The sequence below is a fragment of the Hemibagrus wyckioides genome, linkage group LG15 (genome assembly GCF_019097595.1).
Source record: "Hemibagrus wyckioides isolate EC202008001 linkage group LG15, SWU_Hwy_1.0, whole genome shotgun sequence".
Classification (NCBI taxonomy): Eukaryota; Metazoa; Chordata; class Actinopteri; order Siluriformes; family Bagridae; genus Hemibagrus; species Hemibagrus wyckioides.
This window is the reverse complement of record NC_080724.1, coordinates 1,118,344-1,137,500: the sequence shown is the minus strand read 5'-3', so window position 1 is coordinate 1,137,500 and position 19,157 is coordinate 1,118,344. Positions and strand designations below refer to the sequence as shown.

General features: G+C 40.1%; 1 protein-coding gene across 4 annotated transcripts in view; it reads left to right on the top strand.

The window, feature by feature from the left end:
- The first annotated feature begins 6,776 nt into the window (after positions 1-6,776).
- flna (filamin A, alpha (actin binding protein 280)) overlaps positions 6,777-19,157 on the top strand; it is a 28,991-nt gene continuing 16,610 nt past the window's right edge. For 3 of the 4 annotated variants that reach the window (XM_058409961.1, XM_058409960.1, XM_058409957.1), the window contains exons 1-4: positions 6,777-7,090; positions 9,935-10,420; positions 18,197-18,448; positions 18,787-18,884. In XM_058409961.1, coding sequence (XP_058265944.1) covers positions 10,045-10,420; positions 18,197-18,448; positions 18,787-18,884 — 726 coding nt within the window. In that variant the 5' untranslated portion in view covers positions 6,777-7,090; positions 9,935-10,044. The remainder of the gene's footprint in view (positions 7,091-9,934; positions 10,421-18,196; positions 18,449-18,786; positions 18,885-19,157) is intronic. The other variant, XM_058409958.1, reaches the window with a different exon arrangement.

Here is a 19,157-nt window from a genome sequence, read left to right as displayed (position 1 = left end):
CTGGACAGGTCACCAGTCCATCACAGGGCCACATATAGACAGACAACCACACACACTCACTCCTATAAGCAATTTAGAATGACCAATCAACCTAATGTACATGTTTTTGGACTGTGGGAGGAAACCGGAGTAAACCCACACAGACACGGGGAGAACATGCAAACTCCACACAGAAAGGACCCTGTCTGTTCAAACCCAGGATTCAAACCCAGGACCTTCCTGCTGTGAGGCAACAGTGATAACCATTAAGCCACTGTGCTGCCCCATTTCTGAATTCATTATAGATTAATTTTGGGGTGTCCCAAAACTTTCAGTAATATAGTGTATGTATGTCCATCCAAATACATAAAAAATAGTCTCTATAGATATTCAATTCAATAGGTATTCAATTAACAAGTGATTATATTACATATGAAAGCAATGTCCAATTCAGTGTCTCTGTCAGTGATTGTAAAACAGGATGAAACATTATTTTCTGTGTTATTCTAAGCGAAGTGGAATTAATAGTTGTGATGGCAAAGTGTGTGACGATGAGTCACGCTTAGATCCATCATCCTCTCAGCCTCATGGTTTAAAGAAATCTAGAGTTAACATTCATATCTGAGAAGCCCAGGCATTTCCCCAGGCTACTTTCTAAAATCTTAGCATTTATTCTGTGCTAGAACATTTCAAACTTTTCGTTTTCTGTGCCTGTGCTCTAAAAGGTTTACATGTACTCCACATGGACTCCCTGTTCAGTCTGCTTAGCTTCCTTAAAGCTCTGCTGCTTTTCTGCGGTGTCCTGTAGTTGGGCAAGATTGTTCTGATCTTACACTTCAGAACCACAGACTCTGACTCACGATGTTATAATATCCACGTACAATGCAACAGATGGTACATACTTATAAAATACCTCTAGGCATTTATGAGTACATGTTGAAGAGAACCTTTATGAGTGAGTGTGTGGCCGGAGTTTTGTACCTTGGCATGTGTACGGTCCATACAGTCCAAACTTCATTTCCCAGAATGCACCAGTGTCTATGAACATGGCCGTCCAGACTACACTACCCAGATTACTGTTCACTGTATAGTATAATATTGAAACCTTATGATATTATACGATATATACTGTATAATATTATTCACATTATTATGGTCATTCTGTTTTGGCATACTCTCTCTACGCTGTCAGCCATAAGGACACTGGTCGATCTTATGCATTTTTGAGCTCATGTATGAGGAAGAGGATAGATTGTGCTTCCCTCCAAGTGCCTTGGTGATGCTGCATTATCAGCAGTGGAGGCATGTGTTAGCATTCACCCTCCCCGGTTGGTTGGTGTTATAAGACAGGCGAGCTGGATTATGGGTGCGAAATGTCAATTGAAGAAATTGGGGGGAAATGGGACAAATCAACTATTTATCAAGAGCGCCAAGAAAATCTTCATGTTAAATTTCCAGGTCTGAATTTTAGACAGCTAACTAAACATTCACCTCAACATAACTCATAGCCTAGCAGATTTTACTAACAGGAACTGCTAACACAAGTCTGTGTATTAAGGCCTCGAAATAAACTATACTTTGAATTCTCCAGACACAGGAAAAATGCAGTACCTGTCTGTCCCCTTTCTCACAGAGATAACCAGCGCCATATTCCAGTGTTCCAGTTCATTCTCACTGTATGATGTGAAGGTAAAAAGGTAAAATTTTAAGGTAATATTTCATAACAAATCTGTACAACAGTTTACCTCAAATATTGATGATGCTTAAAAAGTAAAGGTTGATCACACCAAATGTTGATCATTCTTTTATATATGGACAGATGTAGAATTTTTAAGCATTTTCATTTCCTTATATTTGAAATCGGATGGTCCAGGAAGTAGGGACGCTTATAGAGGATTCCCGGGTTGCAAGGCAGTACTTTAGATTAAACTTAAATAAACATGATGTGGTGCTGTGTGTGGGTGTACTTCTGTCAGCTGATATAAGATATAAAATAATAAAAAATATATGGACAGTTATGCCTCTAAAGCTGTCAGTGGTCCAAATGGTGATTAATTTATTACTTTTGGCAGGTATTAAGGCTGAGCCCAAAGCAAACAAAAGTTAGAATAACAGAACAACAGGGATTAGGTATAAGCTGAGATCTCAGTATTCATCCCCAAGCTCAGTGTCATCATCAATAATCAAGCAGAGAGCAGCAAGCGTCTAAAATAAATGATATCAGCACTATATGGGGGATCGCAAACACGCTCAGTGTCATGTTTGGGAATTTGGGATTGTTTGTGTTGTGTGTATCTTCATTCAGACCCTTGGCTCATAGTTGAGTTTCATCGCTGTGGTCTGACAATGGCCATTAATGCTCTCTATTCCGCCATGCAGCATTGGTTTTACTGTGGAAAAATGTGCTATATCTGTCACCAGGCTTTCCTGTCGAAATGTAGGAAGGTCCCAAAGCAGATGAGTCACGTTCGACACCGTGTGTGTTTTTCTGTTTGCTCTTAAAACGTCTAGTTAATTCCCCATGAGAAAAAAGAGCAACATGTCTATAAAGGATTTTCTTGTTTATTGTTTTGTCATTTGATAATATTTTGCCATCAGGAATGTGTAGACGAATGGTGACAAGCTTCATTACTTTAATTTCATACTAAAATGAAATAGCTCATGGATCTTATGAAGAATACAAACTGCAAAATTTGCAAAAAAACTTGCCCCTAATTGTGTTGCTAAATAGTTCATGTTAATTTAAATATATATAATTATTGTACAGATTATTTCCAAACATTAGACCAAATGCATTTTTAGGCTTTTGATGTGTTCACACAGGCAGAACGAGAACATCTGAAGAAATATCTACTCCAGCATATAAATGTCATGCACTCAGACAGAGGATGTGATTTTTCTTACTTTGATAAACTTACAGATAAAGATCTGTAATATGAGAAAAAGCATATTTGTCTGCCTGCGTCAAAACCAAGATCTTTCTTGTTTATTTTCCTCCTCCTTTTCACAGCTGTTGTGTTCATTTGATCTCTTTTACTGGTTATAAACATAGATCAAAATTTTATTAGTCTAAATACGGACCCAACGACATATTTTCCTCTCTATAGTGTCTTTTGTGTTAGACTGTACACATAGAGTATGCAGTAATGAGTTTAAAATGAAGCAAAGTTTTTGAAGAAATCACAGTGGTAGGGGTATATCGATTCTTATTTTAGTCCTCTTTAAATAATAAATCCCTGAAACACTAAAGCTGCTTTATGTGTATACAACAGATCATAATAATATCACATACAGCTTATATGACCACCCGAAATGAACATTTAATTATTCCGCTATATTTAATTTAACCTTAGAAAGTATGCCAATAGATTTTCCTTCTCTCTCAAAACAAAGGCATGCTTGTATACATATTGAGCACTTTTTTTTGTTGTGAAATCTCTTTTTAACCAGAGTGCTGATTGTGTATGATTCTAGCCTGTTTGCCATCTTCTCTGTTAGAACAGCTGGCTCTGCTCTGATTTTATGGGTTCTCTGAAACTGCATCTGTTTGTAGCTGTGTGTTTGGACTGACGGCTCGATGCCACCTTGTCAGACATCAGGTTGGCAGGAGTTGGGTCTGTCCTCACTTGCTCTCTTTTTTTATTGCTTTAAGTTTCCCTCCTCCTTGGGTCTCTTCTAACAAATGGGAAATTCGGTCATGCTTGTCTCGTCTTGATCTGTGCAAACCAGCACAGACTCTGAGGCATGGAGAAATGTTATGATGACATGCAGAATAAAGCAGAGAAATCAAGGAGGTGGGAAGATCACAACTGACCTTGTGAGTGAATATAAGCTTCGGACTTTTGCACATGCCCACACTAACTAGAAATTTGCTTTAAACCTAAGATTTAAAGTGCTCGTGAAGAGTTCAGCGGTGTTCCTTATTAGTGAGCGGTGTGTTTGCAGCGATTATATAAGTAGCCCTTCTATGTATAACAGCTCTGTCCAGCACACCATTAACAGCTTGTACACATTCGTATAACTGAACTATAAAACTCTCAAGCAACTATCTCTTAAAGGTACAAGCTTTTATATTTTCCAAGCAATAAAATGATCATTTTGTTTTTATATGAATGCTCAGTTTTTCAGGAAGGTTTAACGGTCTACCAAAAGACTTCTGCTACTTCTTTTTGTAATATACTATATGACTATTAATAGCCAGACCAACCGGAGGTCATTTCTAACCCTATTGGCTCCTAATCCATTATGAAAGTAATAGTAAGCCATTTAAAGTTTTGATATAAATTGTTAATGTGAATATAATGTATTGTTGTATAGAGAGACTGCTGGATAGAAGCCAATATGTTGAGTAATATTCATAAACCCTATGTTTTCTTTATTTTATATGGAAGTGAGTTTTATTATTTTATGTAGTGTAATTGCCTAATCATCAGCATGCATTAACTAGTCATTTAAAATCTGTCTTTATTATTCCTCTGTATCTGTCCTGTAGCGTGTGTCTCAGTTTATCTACATCTACATCTATGCTTCTGTTTGAATTCTGCTGATGTATGAGGTTGGGATCAAATAGATCATATATTAATGAAGTCAACCCTTTGCCATGGTGATATTTTGTGGTTTTCTAAGGGAATAAGATTATGGTTCCACTGGGTGGTTCTGTAAAGCAGATATGAAAGTAATGCTTAGCGATGTTATATTTGGATATGGATAGGATTGTGATCTTTATTATTCCATGAAAAGAACACCTATCTATTCTTCAATCTTAAACATGTTTATTGTTTTACATAGTGTAGAATTAAACATGTTTTTTGTCATGATGATTAAATATTATAAATACACCAATCAGGCATAACATTATGACCAGTGCCAGGTGAAGTGAATAAGACCGATGATCTCCTCATCATGGCACCTGTTAGTGGGTGGGATATATTAGGCAGCAAGTCAACATTCTGTCCTCAAAGTTGATGTTAGAAGCAGGAAAAATGGACAAGCGTAAGGATTTGAGCTTTGAGTTTGACCAAAAGGACCAAATTGTGATGGCTAGACCACTGGATCAGAGCATCTCCAAAACTGCAGCTCTTGTGGGGTGTTCCCGGTCTGCAGTGGTCAGTATCTATCAAAAGTGGTCCAAGGAAGGAACAGTGGTGAACCGGAGTCATGGGCGGCCAAGGCCCATTGATGCACGTGGGGAGCGAAGGCTGGCCCGTGTGATCCGATCCAACAGACGATCTACTGTTGCTCAAGAAGTTAATGCTGGTTCTGATAGAAAGGGGTCAGGGCTGTTTTGGCAGCACTAGCACAATATTAGGCAGATGGTTATAATGTTATGCCTGGTCGGTGTACATTGAATGGCCTATTTTACTGGTTCCAGAGTTTAACATAATAGAAGATGATATCAAGAGAAATTTATGACAGCAAGAAAAAGTATAGACCAGGGCCACAATGGAGTCAAAAGAAATTTCACTTGAATTACAGTTTAGAGCTTTGACGTCTTCTCTATCTCAGCAATTACTTAAATACACAAATAGTTACTTGATGGCAATGCTTTTGGCATGATCTTGTTTGTAAGGCAGTAAAAAAAAATTAACAAAAGGTAGAACAGTTAATAGACGGCAGTTCCAGCGCTCAGACTGCTCTGTTTTCTGTTTTATATCTCTGCTGGGAATACTTAAGACTGCTGCTCTTTACTTCTTTTGGTTATTTAGATTGCAGCAGCACTCCTCCTAATTCAGAGAAGGGATGTGAATGTCTCATCAAATACGGGTTACATTAGTACATTTACTATTAACTTTACTATAATTAGTGCAGCAGAATAATGATTTCAGAATAAAGGATATAAGATAATATAAACCAATCTACAAAAACGTTTCATTATGCACAGTGTAATTAAGTTGACTATTTTATTTGTCACATATACATTACTGCACAGTGAAATTCTTTCTTTGCATGTCCCATCCTTGGGGGTTGGGGTCAGAGTGCAGGGTCAGCCATGATACAGTGCCCCTGGAGTAGGGGGGGTTGGCTGTGCCCCTGGAGTAGGGGGGCTTTTACTCTCAGTTACAAGCACACATACACATGCAGGGTTGTGGGGACCCTGGAGCCTATCCAAGGAGATTCAGGGCACAAGGTGGGGGACACCCCCATTCACACACTTCAGACAATTCAGAGATGCCATCAGTCTACTACCACCGGGGGAGGAAACCAGAATCCCCCGTATCACAAAACATCTGTGTACTCAGGGCAGAGGCAGGAATCAAACCCCTAGTTTGGGTAAGCACGAGCCACCGCGCCTCCAGAACCCATATGATCGGAGTCTACAAGGACACATTCGAATGATTTGGATCATGAATCCAATGAATCCGTGAGTAGCCTAATAATCCTGTTGACCAGATACAGGCTATCGAGTACAGCGAGTTACTTGAAAGCTGTACACAGACCATCTAGGCATTTAAAGTTTATGGGACATGCTTATAGGAGAGCAAGACGTAGTGCAGTCCATAATAAATAAAAATGAGGCAATACTGATGTAGTCTGATCAGCAAACCTTTGGTGACTAACCTGTGGCGGTGTGCTGTACTGGACTGTGTGATTTAATTGGGACATAGCGGATTAGACTTTTGGGGAATGCTTCTACTGAAGAAGTTGCTTCGACCTGAGAGTGAACAGTGCGCGCGCGCAGAGCACACACACACACACACACACACAAACACACAAACACACACACGCACGCGGAGCGGATACGGGGCGCGCGCAACCAGGGTGACATCATACCTTTAAAATCCGAAGGCGCGGTCGCATCGCCGTATAACGTCAGTTCTTTCTTTCTGAGAGAGCTTGGATAGAAAAGGGTTACCCTCCTCCTTCTCCTCCACCTCTTTGATACTTTACCAATTAAGGTTCTCGTGTTAGGAGAGGAGAAAAGGAGATAGAAAAGAACAAGAGGGTGTCACTCGCGTTCTTTCTGGCGTTCACCAAACTCGCGTTTTCCCCTGAGGGAGACTTCAGTCCGGCAGGGAGGGACACTGAGATAGCGCACTTTTCTCCGCGCAGCGGCGTGAAAACGTACAGAAGGTACCATCTCTCGGCCATTTGGGACAACAACTCGAAACATGTAAGTCAGAAAAGTTTTCCTTTTGCTTATCACAGTGATGAGAAGTTGTGCAACTTCAACTGCATGCAGAGTGAAGTGTACGGTTATAATGCGCTGATTTATCTTATTAATCTATGCTTGTAAACTTTTTTATTTCTTACTTCACTCACCTTTAGTCAACATCAGGGGTAACATTCAGGGGACTACATTAACGGACGAGCTCTGATGCTCGGAGTACTATGAACAGTTTTACAGTTTATAAGATTTACGTGCATCTGCATCATCATCATCATCATCATCATTTGCTGCTTTATGGAATAGAAATCCACAGATGTTCCCAGTACTGTGTAAAGAGCTTGTGATTAATTGAAACTTTGAAACTGAAACTTTATGTTATGAGCTGCATATCTGATATATAAATATATATTTCTATATATATCTGACATCTGGCATAGTTGCTACTTACAGCTGAATATTAAAAAGCATATAATCAAATGCGGGGTCCACATGAAGATAAGGCGTGTCTGAACAGGGCCGGAGGATCACTGCTGTAGATGATCTCGTGCTCTTCTGTACACTCTTCTGTATCAGATCCCATTCCTTTCACACTCTCTCTCCTCATGCGTAATTCCAGCGCTTGTGCTGATGCGTCGACATACACAAAGCCTGCGGCTCTCTACAGGGGTTTAAACATGTCGTAACCTAATTAAGTCCTCCTCACCAAATAAGGCAAACTATGGAAAACGGCGGCCTGCTTTCTCGCCTGTATATCACTGTAACTTTGATGGTGGCGTGCGCCCCCCTCCGCTCACAGCGCAGTGTACACTGGGAAAAATAACTCACCTGAGCAGCTCTTAATCATCAGTATGAATGATTTCGATTCCCTAACACCTTTTACGGTTTCTAGTATCTCGTGTAGAAGGTAGGTCTTGAAAAAAAAACTTTTTCTATAAAACAACTGTTGGAACATTTCTTTTAAGACGTCTTTTTATGAAACCCTAATAGTGCTCAAGATAAAGTGCTAATAGGGTTGTTGGTTTTTTTTTTTTTTTTTTTTGAGAGAGAGAGAGAGAGAGAGAGAGAGATCTTGTATAGGCTTGAATTAACCGGAAAAAACACCGATAATTTTGCAGTATTGTAATCAGTGTTTTTCATTCGTCTGCTGAAGGTTGCGAGCTCTGTGGTTGACAGCTACACTGTGTGGTTGACCACAAGGCTCTTTCGAGCGAGGTGAGCATGCGCGGATGGTGCACTCTGTGTGCCCAGTGTGCATGCATGGCACTTCTGCTGCACGCATCCTGTTGATTTTGTACACCACGTGAAAATGTCTTACTTTTGAATTATTTTTAATAAGACAATTATTAGGTTATTTCTCTCCCATTTGCACTTTCATACTGGAAATAGATCACACGGTGATCAGTGTACAAACTAAAGTGTGTATAAATTTACATCGTGCATCAAAATGTTTTATTAAGGCCCTTATTTTTAATGCTTTTGACTCATGGTAAGAAATTCAAAGTGGATATTGTTGTGTTTACTATTATGTCCTGTAGATGGCGCCAAAGTATGAAATGAGATTCGGGTGATGAAACAGCAAGGCTTTCTTGTTGCTTCGAAGAGTAGCTCTTTAACTTATTCTTTATGCATGAAGTATAAGCATTTACATCAGACAATCAGATTCAGGTGAAAACACTGTCTTGTGGTGATATCTATATTATATACCTAATGTTGAATTACATAACTATGTGTTTACATTTATATCTTTTGGACAATGCTTATATACATATGTTTTTATACGTTTTCTTGAATGAGAGAGAGAGAGAGAGAGAGATGTGTGTTTTTTGGGGGGAGGGGGATTAGTGGGGTCAAGGGGCATCAGTGATTATACGGAGGGCATTCCTCACATTCTCTTAGAGAGGATGGCTCTGAGAAAATGCCAAATGAAAACATTCCTTAAGCTTAACATCCTCTACCACGATTTTTTGGGGGTCATGTTATTTACTTAAAACTGCTAAATCAATTGAATCAGGGTTTAAAAAAAAAAAAAAAAAAATCCAGCCCAGGATTGATAATATATGCTTTGTGTATTTAACTCAACAATTTGCTAGTCTCCCCTTTTGATTCATTGTGTATTGTTTTTCTAAGCATAGGGATGTCTATATCTGTTCACACTCTCTCCTACAGTGCATTCCCCGACTTAATTCAATTACACCAGTTCCATTGAGTGTTTAGACTGTCTCTACCAAATGATTCACATCAGATTCATAGCGAAGTGTATGATGAATGTCTTTGGGCAAAACCAGACGCTAACTTCAACCTAGTCGGATGTGAAAGAAACACCCGAGCTTTGAGTTTCATTCTTTATGCCAATCATCCATAATCCATTAAATCCTTTTATTTGCGCGTTGATGTCTTTTCAGAGACACAATTTGATGCGCCTGATGAGAAATAAACTCTCAAACGTCAAGGTAATTAGATTTACTTTGGAATAAAAACTACATAATGCATTTTGTGAGGCTGTTTATCGATCTGAATGTTCAGGGTTTTTTTAATTGGTAAAGTTCTGGGGAGAAGATGAGAACATGACTTTTTTGCCATCGTGTATTAAAATACTCATGAGAATCGGTTCCCCTTAAGCCACATGAAGTTAAAGGCTCTGTCCTGAACACACCCAACACCCACACAGCATTCTCTTTAATCTTATAATCTCTTCAAAGACCAGACTGGCGATTACGATTTGTTACGTAATATCACGACAAAAAATAAAAATATATACAGATATATATATATAGAAAGTTACCCCTATCTGAATAGAGTAGTCCTACTAGACACTTTTTTTGCTAAAACTTATTTCATCTCTTGCAGTTACAAGAACTCAATACAAGAGCTCTAAGCAAGACTCCACCCTAAAAAAAAAAAAAAAAAAAAAAAAAAAAAAGTGAGACCCGTAGCGAGACCGAGCGGAGAGCATAAGAATGAGTCAACACCCACGCCTGCACCAGTCGAGCGCTGCCTCAGCCGCATCCAACGCCTCTCTCACACCGGACAAGGACGCCGACATGCCCGCCACGGAGAAAGATCTGGCCGAGGACGCGCCATGGAAGAAGATCCAGCAGAACACGTTCACTCGCTGGTGCAACGAACATCTGAAGTGCGTGAACAAGCGCATCGCCAACCTGCAGACGGACCTGAGCGATGGTCTGCGCCTAATCGGGCTGCTCGAGGTCCTCAGCCAGAAGAAGATGTTCCGCAAGTACAACCAGCGGCCCACCTTCAGGCAGATGCAGCTGGAGAACGTGTCAGTGGCGCTGGAGTTTCTCGACAGGGAGAACATTAAACTGGTGTCCATAGGTATGCGCTCACACTTCTCACTATTACCCCATGTTTCCTTTCTGCCCTGAAAGTTTTTCCACTTTCCACATCTCCTGCTTCACTGGAGCTTTTAAAGTTGCTCGTGCAGTTTGTTTACCCCTGAACCCATCTGATTGTGTGGAATAAGTTTTGCGCAGTCATGAATGAAAGTTTTGTCCACGTGCATCATATGTTTCGCTTTTAAACATGATATACTTTTAATAATATGTGCTGAAGGAACCGAGCGGTGTAGGCCACAGAATAACGGGAGAGAGGGTATTGTCGGTGAAGTCGGGCCTAGCTGGACTCTCCTACTGTGTGTAGCAATAGCATTTAATCCTCAAAGCGCAATGAAAATTGAAGGAAAATCTCTAAGCACATCCCCTCATCATTCCCGGTTTTTGAAATAAAGCATTCCAGGTAAAGCTGTGTGATGAGAGAAACCGAAGTTCTGCTTTCTTTATTATTAACCGGCTGTTTGTTTTTTTTTCCCCCAAACCAAACGCTGCTGAATGTCCACGTTGGATTTAACAATCCGGATCTTTTAGGCGCAACAAGTAGGTTTTGTGGAGGGTGTGGAACCAAATTCTGTTGGCATCATCTCAAAGTTATCCACGCAGCTTCAGGGCAATCCTTACATACAGCCCAGTTTTAATCCGTATAAAGCTCTGTCCACACAGATTGTGTTTGTGCATGTGTGGGTGTGTTACTCTTACTTGGTCAAGCCTTGAAGATCTACAATCCAGTATGGCTTTATTCAAGCCCTGTTTCTACAAAACGGCATTAAAAAACGGCAAGTCTGCACATCAGCCCTAATATCATCGAGAAGGGAAGTATATATATATATATATATATATATATAATATATTTTGTTAAGCAGAGTCTCTAGGGCACAAGTTTAACTGGTTAGTGTGAGATCAGAGCATGATGAACTCAAATAAACCAGCTGTAGTTTTCATGATTAGAAGGAATTTAAAAAAAAAAAAAAAAAAAAGATACAGGCAGGACTTCCTTCCTGATGACCGTTGCCATGCAGGGACAGATCATTTAAAAGTCTTTTCTCAATTAAGAAGAAGCATGTCTAATTACCAGCAATTTAGATCTCAAACACATCATGTACCGAACATACAAGTGTCCTCCCTCGCTGTCTACAAAATTGCCATTAAACAGGAAGTGGTAGAGGGCTGTGTGTTTTACTGCTGTCTGAAATTTGTCTTGATTTTGTGAAACATGCCTTCAGCTTGCTGTACTTAAAAATAAATAAATAAATAAAGGATTTAAATGGACAGAAATATGCAAAGAATTTGAAGGTCATGTCTGTATACTGAATTTCTTATACGCGTTATATACTGTTTTAGGTGATTGGCCAGTCTTAATTTGATCCAATTTTCACATATATCGTCCAGATTTCTAAATGTTAGCAAGATATCCTAGACTACTGGTCTCTTTAAACTTTGGCCTCCACATTTTAGTGCTTTTTGTTCCCATAACACACTTTATTTATCAAATCACCTGATGAACCAAGTTAAACGAGGTGTGTTTGAGTAGACAAAATATATAATTCCGCCATGGGCCAAGCCTGAAACACACCACCTCCTGGTTAACAGCAATACCTTTGCAGATATCCAACCGTTGAGGGAGGATATTCGTATGTTCAGTACATGGTATGTCTGCGGTTCACATTGCTGGTAATTAGGTATGCGTCTTCTAGTTGAGCAAGGATTCTGAAAGGATATGTCTCTGCATGGCTGTGTTTCTCAAGAAGCCCTTAAGGGATGAATGTAGAATATTTATTGAGGTGTTGCAAGCCAAGGGAGCCAGAGAATACAAAGAAATTGGGTACTAAAGCCTCAGGTGATGCAGTGCAACAAATCTTTACATCTGCTTGCGCTTATCGCTGTAAGGATTGCAGTTAGAAGTTATTTTTAATCCGAGAAATACTGGCTTGATTCCAACAAGATTGAGCCAAGATTTGAGGAAACAAGATTTGGTTATTTAGGAACCTGGCTAATGGACCATTTAAAGTTTGGAGATGTACATAAAGTGGTGGTGGGTGTAAAGTGGTGGTGGATGTGTTCCTCCTGCATTGACAGGTTTTATTTGTGGTTGCTGTTGTAGATAAAGCATGGAGCACGGAGGTCAGGTAGTGGAACGGGTGAGGACACATTTTGGGTGTGGTTCTGAGTGATGTGCTGGGTTATGGTGTATTGCTCAATCTTCCTGCATGAGTCCTTGTGTAGAACAGTCATGATAAGACTTGAGTCAGGCATGAATCTCTAAAAACTAGCGAGCATTTGTATATAAATGGCAAAAAAAGAGCTGTAATTTGAAAAATTGATGTTTGTGCACAACAACGTTAGGAAGAGGGTAATTGACCGGAAGAAGGAATTTGCACTGTTGGATAAGGCATGGTACATGTGTGCTTTTGGTGCCCAAGAATGTAGATGTTTCCTCCAAGCTCAGTGGTGGTGCCTCTAAAGGGTTTTTTTTTTTTTTTTTTAATTAACTTTTCTACAATTTGGGTCAAATTTGCATCATGACTGAAATATCTGTTTGATTTGATAGTAACCAGGTTCAAATGCTCTATTTTGGAAGAAAATCTGCTGTCAAAATATACAGGAAATACATTTGTTAGGCACTTCAGCCCTGGTGGTGGTGGTACTGTGGCCTGTTTAGAGACAGCTTTGTTAATGTGCAAGATTTTATTATTAGTACTAAAGTATTTATTTATTTATCTATTTACGAGCTTCTCCTGTTCTCTTGGGCTTCTTTTTTTATTTATTTGAAGAACAGGAAGCTGCCTGAATCTTCTCATTTGTTTTCTATTACATTAGGTAGCTTGAATTGTTTTCAATTCTGCTTTAATGTAGTGAATTTTTTTGTCATCACTATAGGCCTGAGGATTGTTTTAAAGTGATGTGCACGTTTGTTCAACTTGTTGAAAGATATCCTCCATTCCCCTCCCATGATGCCCAATGTCTTTTGGGTGCAGAGTCTCCTGGAGGACCCATGCGAATACCAGGATTTCCTGCTCCTTCACAACAACTGATGCAGTTGTAAAGGGAAGCATTGGTGTAAATAAATTGGATTAATGCATTAAAATGAGTCTGGTGTGTCGTTATAAAGTGGTGTTTTTTTGGGTTCTCATTAGTGAGTGCATGGCACCCTCTGCCAACCGCACGGGAAAGAACCTTGTGGCGTAATACCCGAAAACTTTCCTCTGCCCTCCAGAAATTGATTCTGCAAATCTAGACTGTTTTTGAAGTAGTCATTTTAACTCTCAGTGCACAAGGGATTTGTCACGAACGTCTTCCTCAGTGACTCAAATGCAGCAGTGGCAATTTTTAGGTGAAAACTTTTTAAGGTTTCTTTAAGGACACTGATTCACCCAGATAGCAGCTGCATAAACCACATGGCATACTTGTGTTTTCTGAAAAGCTTTTCAAAGAATGTGGATCTTCAGACCTCGCTCAGTTTTGGTGAAGATGTGTATGTGCATGGGAAGAGGATATGAGGTGGCTTTAAGACTAACAAAAGGACACTTGATTATAGTCTTCCTCTGTTCTGCTGGGACCTCTGTGATTCATTTTTTGGTGATCCGTCTCAGCAGATAAGATGAATTGCTCTGGCACTAGTTAAGATAGTGGTTATGGATGGTATGCTTTTGCAAAGCCTCCAGACTGGGGCTGCAGTTTTCCTTCTCTTTGTACAGTTTGAGGGAGGGAGATGTGGAGGGTCAGTGAGGGAGAACAGGGGAATGAAGGAATGAAAGTGTCTTCTGGAATGGAGGTGTTGCCTAATGGATGAAATGATTGACTCAAAAGTCTCGAGGTAATTGTCAAGAATTAGTACATGCTTGCATATTGCCCATATAAGAAATGCGGTCAATTGCATCCATATGTACTTGAGATGCAATGGAATGATTAGGGTACCCTTGGGTTTTATGGTATGTTGTCATGTCCTGTGTTACTAGGCACAAAAAATGTTGAGCAGCTAAAACTTAAAATCATACTTTGTTGGTGTTTCTCACCAGTTCTTTTAGCAGAATCAGTCACATTGTCTCTGGCTGCTGTTAACTGATGTACAAATATTAATTTCAGGACATACTGTACCTGCAATAGGTTTAAATTCATGATCACCCTGTTTTCAAATGAGTACATAAAACATAGACTTTCCAATTCTGCATGAACTTGCAGATCATGTGAAGTGTGTGTGAAGAAAGTAAGTTGGAGATGGATATGTGAGGATAGGGGGATGGAGCTTGGCATGGAACAGTTTGCCACAGATCAAGAGAAGCCAAATGACAATCCAGCTCTGTCAATATGGGGTTTTACAAAAGTCTGAACGCAGCAGTTTTCTCTGTTCAAGGCTTTTTGCTCTCTGCCATTCCCTCCCTCCTTCCCTCCTCTCTCTGTTCCCTCCCTCCTTGTAATCAGAAACCGCTGTGCAGGGAAATGGGTGGCCTGCCAGGATCAAGTTTGCTTCTGCCCTTTTAAGGCTAAAAAACCAGGGGGAACATTTCCAAAAGAAAGGGAGGGATGGAGGCAGGCTGAGGAGGAGGGAGGGACCTTTTGGAAACAGTAGAAATGAAAGAAAGAGGAAGTTTGCTCACAAAGTTCATGCTGTTAAGAATGTAAGTTGTATGGGTTGTATTGTGTGTGTGTGTGTGTATGTATGTATGTATGTATGTATGTATGTATGTATGTATGTATGTATGTATGTATGTATGTATGTATGTATGTATGTATGTATGTATGTATGTATGTATGTATGTATGTATGTATGTATGTATGTATGTATGTATAGAAATATATTACACAGTGTATTTCAGAAAGCTTTCCTAAATGTGGCAATGTAGCACCCATCAGTGTTACTTATTTTTTAATCGGAGCTGTTGATACAATAGTTAATACATTGAGTTTTTGAGTCTTCTCAATGGCTGAAATAGGGACTAATGTGGTATTGAACCTGGATGCACACAGAAGGCTGTCCCCATCACTGGGCTGGGTCCTGAGGGGGTATAAGCACCCCTTGGTTTCTAAGCATGTTCTCTCTGACTCATTCAATCTCTATGGGTGTTTATCCAGATTTCAGGTCAAGACTTGGTGATAAGACCTATTGGAATGTGAGTAATTTCCTACATGGAATCTCCCTGCTGCCATGCTGTTTCCTTTTCGACCCCTCGTGAAGTTTTTAAATCTGGATTGTGATGAGTGTGAGTTCTGAAGTTTATACAGACAGCATTTACCTTAACCGGACATATATGGGTTTTTATCACATCCCCGAGGTTGATCCAGACTGATGAATCATTCAGACAGGATTAGTAGGCTGTGTGAGTGTTTCTGCTGTGGTGGTACATGGCATGGTGCATCAGAGGTCTGGGTGTGGGGTCAGAGGGGAGTGCTGACGTCAGGCGCTGTAGTTTATTGAGCCCTGTGTGATGGTGAGTCATGGGAATGTGTTCGCTGGAATATCTGTGCTCATATCCAAAAACTGATAACTCTGCCTTCTGAAATAACTTGTTTATTATGCCCCAACTACCCCACCTATATCTTTCTGGGTTCCTGCTATGTCTGTCTTTATTTTCCCCAGTTCTCACATGTACCCAACTTGGCTTTTTCTTGGCAAAAAGAATGCCTGGTTTGGGAAATTCATGGCTAGCCCTGATCATGTCCAAAAAAGGCCTGAGCATAGTGGAGAGCTTGTTGCAGATTCCTGTCATGTTTCATATGTTTGCTAGTCTGTGATGTTTTGGTGTGAGGGTTGGAGAGCCAGTGACGGTGTTTCTGTAGCGCACACATACACACACACTTTTGCGTCATAGTTGTTCCCAGGATTCTTCACAGGGAGGAATTTTAGTTAGTAAGTAAAAATGCTAGTACATTGTTTCCATGTGTATGGAAATCTCTGCTGCTTATCGCTGCAAAACTTACGGCAGTATCGGTTTTGCGTGTTATCTTCGTGTCCGCATGGGTTTCCTACAGGTCGTCTGCTTTCCTCCCACCCATTACAAAACTTGCTGCTAGGCTTAAAAAGGGAATCGATTCATTTTACAATTAACGCAATGATGTGTTGCTGTAAGTGACTGAAGAGCAGCATGAGGTTGTTTATATGTGGGATCTGTTGAGTAAAGAGGGTGTGACCTCTCCACACCCTCAGTACTCAACAACTCATAATACAAGTGCCTCTGATACCACTAACAAGTGTCAACCTGTTTAACACAAACTGATCTTGCTCACACACACACACACACACACACACCCTTTCTGTCTCCATATAGAGTTGTTCAGCACATAGGAGTCATATGAGCCTGACTGTGCTGCCCCCCCCAACCACATTCTGGTGTACAATAAAGGGAGACTGTCCAAAGTTCTGCTCCTTCAGTGCAGTCATATCTTTTGGACATGTTAAACTCTACAAATGGCCCTGTTCCCTTAACCACTATTCCCCTTTAGGGCTGTTAGAATAATGGAGCTACGGAGCTTCTTTTTTGGGACCCAATGTTCTGTTTTTCACCCTGAAGCAAATGGATCTGAGATTCTTCAACAGTCCAGTTTAAATTTGCCAGAAACCATGCTGAATTCCAGCAAACTTTGGAGAGGTTACTGTGGTTTATAGACCACACTCTGGAGAAGGCAAATCATTGCAAATGCATTGTTTAACATGGCAAGAGGATTGTTGGATAGAGTGAGGGTCATGAGCAGGCTGAAATGTTCTGAGATCTTAAAATATACAGTGCATTTAGGTTTCTATTTAAGACTTTTGTCTACGTTTTTCCTATGTGCTAATGGGTTGAGGGTGCTTTTGGCTCTGGTGAACGTTGCTGTTGGGTAATGAGTTTGGAGTGACGCAGCATTTACTGATCAAAGGCAGCTATGTGAATCTTCAGAGCCCCACACAGGGGCACACATGCATGGGCTTGTGTCTAGCTGCAAGGTGAATGTGTTGTCCACTCTGCTGGAATCTGTAATGATGATTAATTGATTCAAGCCCCATTTACTCCGGCAGTGTTCTCGGGCTTCAGTTGAAATGATGCCTCAGCCACTTCAGAAGTATAGGCTGTGTTAAAAATCTGGTAATCACTTGCACTATTTAAGAAGCTTGGGCTATATGAATCCCTTTTTAAGAGTAGTTGAGAGTTTTAATTTGTAATATTGCAATATTGCACTTGACAAATTGTGGCTGTTTTGTGCTTGGATGGGTGTGTACATTTTGTTTAGAGAAAAAGAGAAGTGTGCTAAGCATGACTAATAGTTGTCATGGCCAGTCTTTGCTGGCTTTAGATCTTCGCGTATTTATTTTTAAACTGGGTGGAGACGGGTAACAAGTTTTGCTATTCTGCTGTCTCATCTGTTGACCTTGCTGGTGGCAACCACTTGGCCGGCATGATTGCTCTGCCATCAGTCTTCAAAAGGGTTCAGGTTCTACAATGACAGTGTGTGAAAACAATGTTTCATGCCATCAATTTGTATCATTGAATTCATGGCTATTTTGCCTTCATTTAGAAATCACCCATGCAGTTTATCTTGAAATCATGGCAGATTTGAAAACGCAAGAAAAACGATATACAGCATTTTTGAAAGTGATTTCTCTCATTAAAATAAATGATACTACTTTATAAAATATGAAATGGTTCCTTATAATCTTTTAACTTTCAGCCTTTTTTTTCTTATTACCATCACTTTTTTTTTAAATTTTTTTTATTTAGGTTTGGTATATGTGGTCACTACTTTCCTTTTTGTCTTCCCTGTCTAACCGATGCATCCTCTCCAACAGACAGTAAAGCTATTGTGGACGGAAACCTGAAGCTCATTCTTGGTTTGATATGGACCCTCATTCTGCACTACTCTATCTCCATGCCCATGTGGGACGAGGAAGAGGACACGGACGATGCCAAGCAGAAAACGCCAAAGCAGAGGCTCCTGGGCTGGATCCAGAACAAACTGCCCGAGCTGCCAATAACCAACTTCAGCCGGGACTGGCAGTCAGGCAAAGCTCTGGGAGCACTAGTGGACAGTTGTGCCCCTGGTAGGTCACTGAAGTGGGTGTGGGAAGAATCAGCATCTGGCTATCTGACACCTCTGCATTTTTTTTTTTTATCCTCCCCAATATGTGAAACAGTTTGCATAGTTCACTTTACTTGCAGTTGATCTTTTGGAGAAAATTAAAAATACAGCAATTACAAATAGTTTAAAAGCAGGGCTAATGTCCAGCAGATGCTGCATTACAGTAAAGGGGTTTTTTTGTTTTGTTTTTTTTTTGTTTTTTTTTTGCATTTTTTTAAATGGATGTTTTGTAATCAGTTGAACACTAGAATTAACAATTTAGAGAAAGCCTATATGAAATAAATGCTGGTACCCTTTCAGGTCTGTGTCCGGACTGGGACTCCTGGGATCAGACAAAGCCTGTGGACAATGCACGCGAGGCAATGCAGCAGGCTGACGAGTGGCTCGGTGTTCCTCAGGTGACTAATTTCTCAGATTTAATTCACCTTATCACCTGGAACTTAAACGATTTCTTGACTTAATCAAATAATCTGAATGCAAATCTGCTTCCAAACTTCTTTTTTATAAGCTTGTTCCACTTTTGGTGGTCAGTACTGTGGTGCGTTCAGACTATAATTACTGTTACATACAGAAAAAAAAGTATAAAACCTATTTTTGCTTGTACAGGGTCAGTTTTTAATTTTATTCATTGAGATCTCATAATCGCTTCATTGAGAGGAATGTTTCTGAAA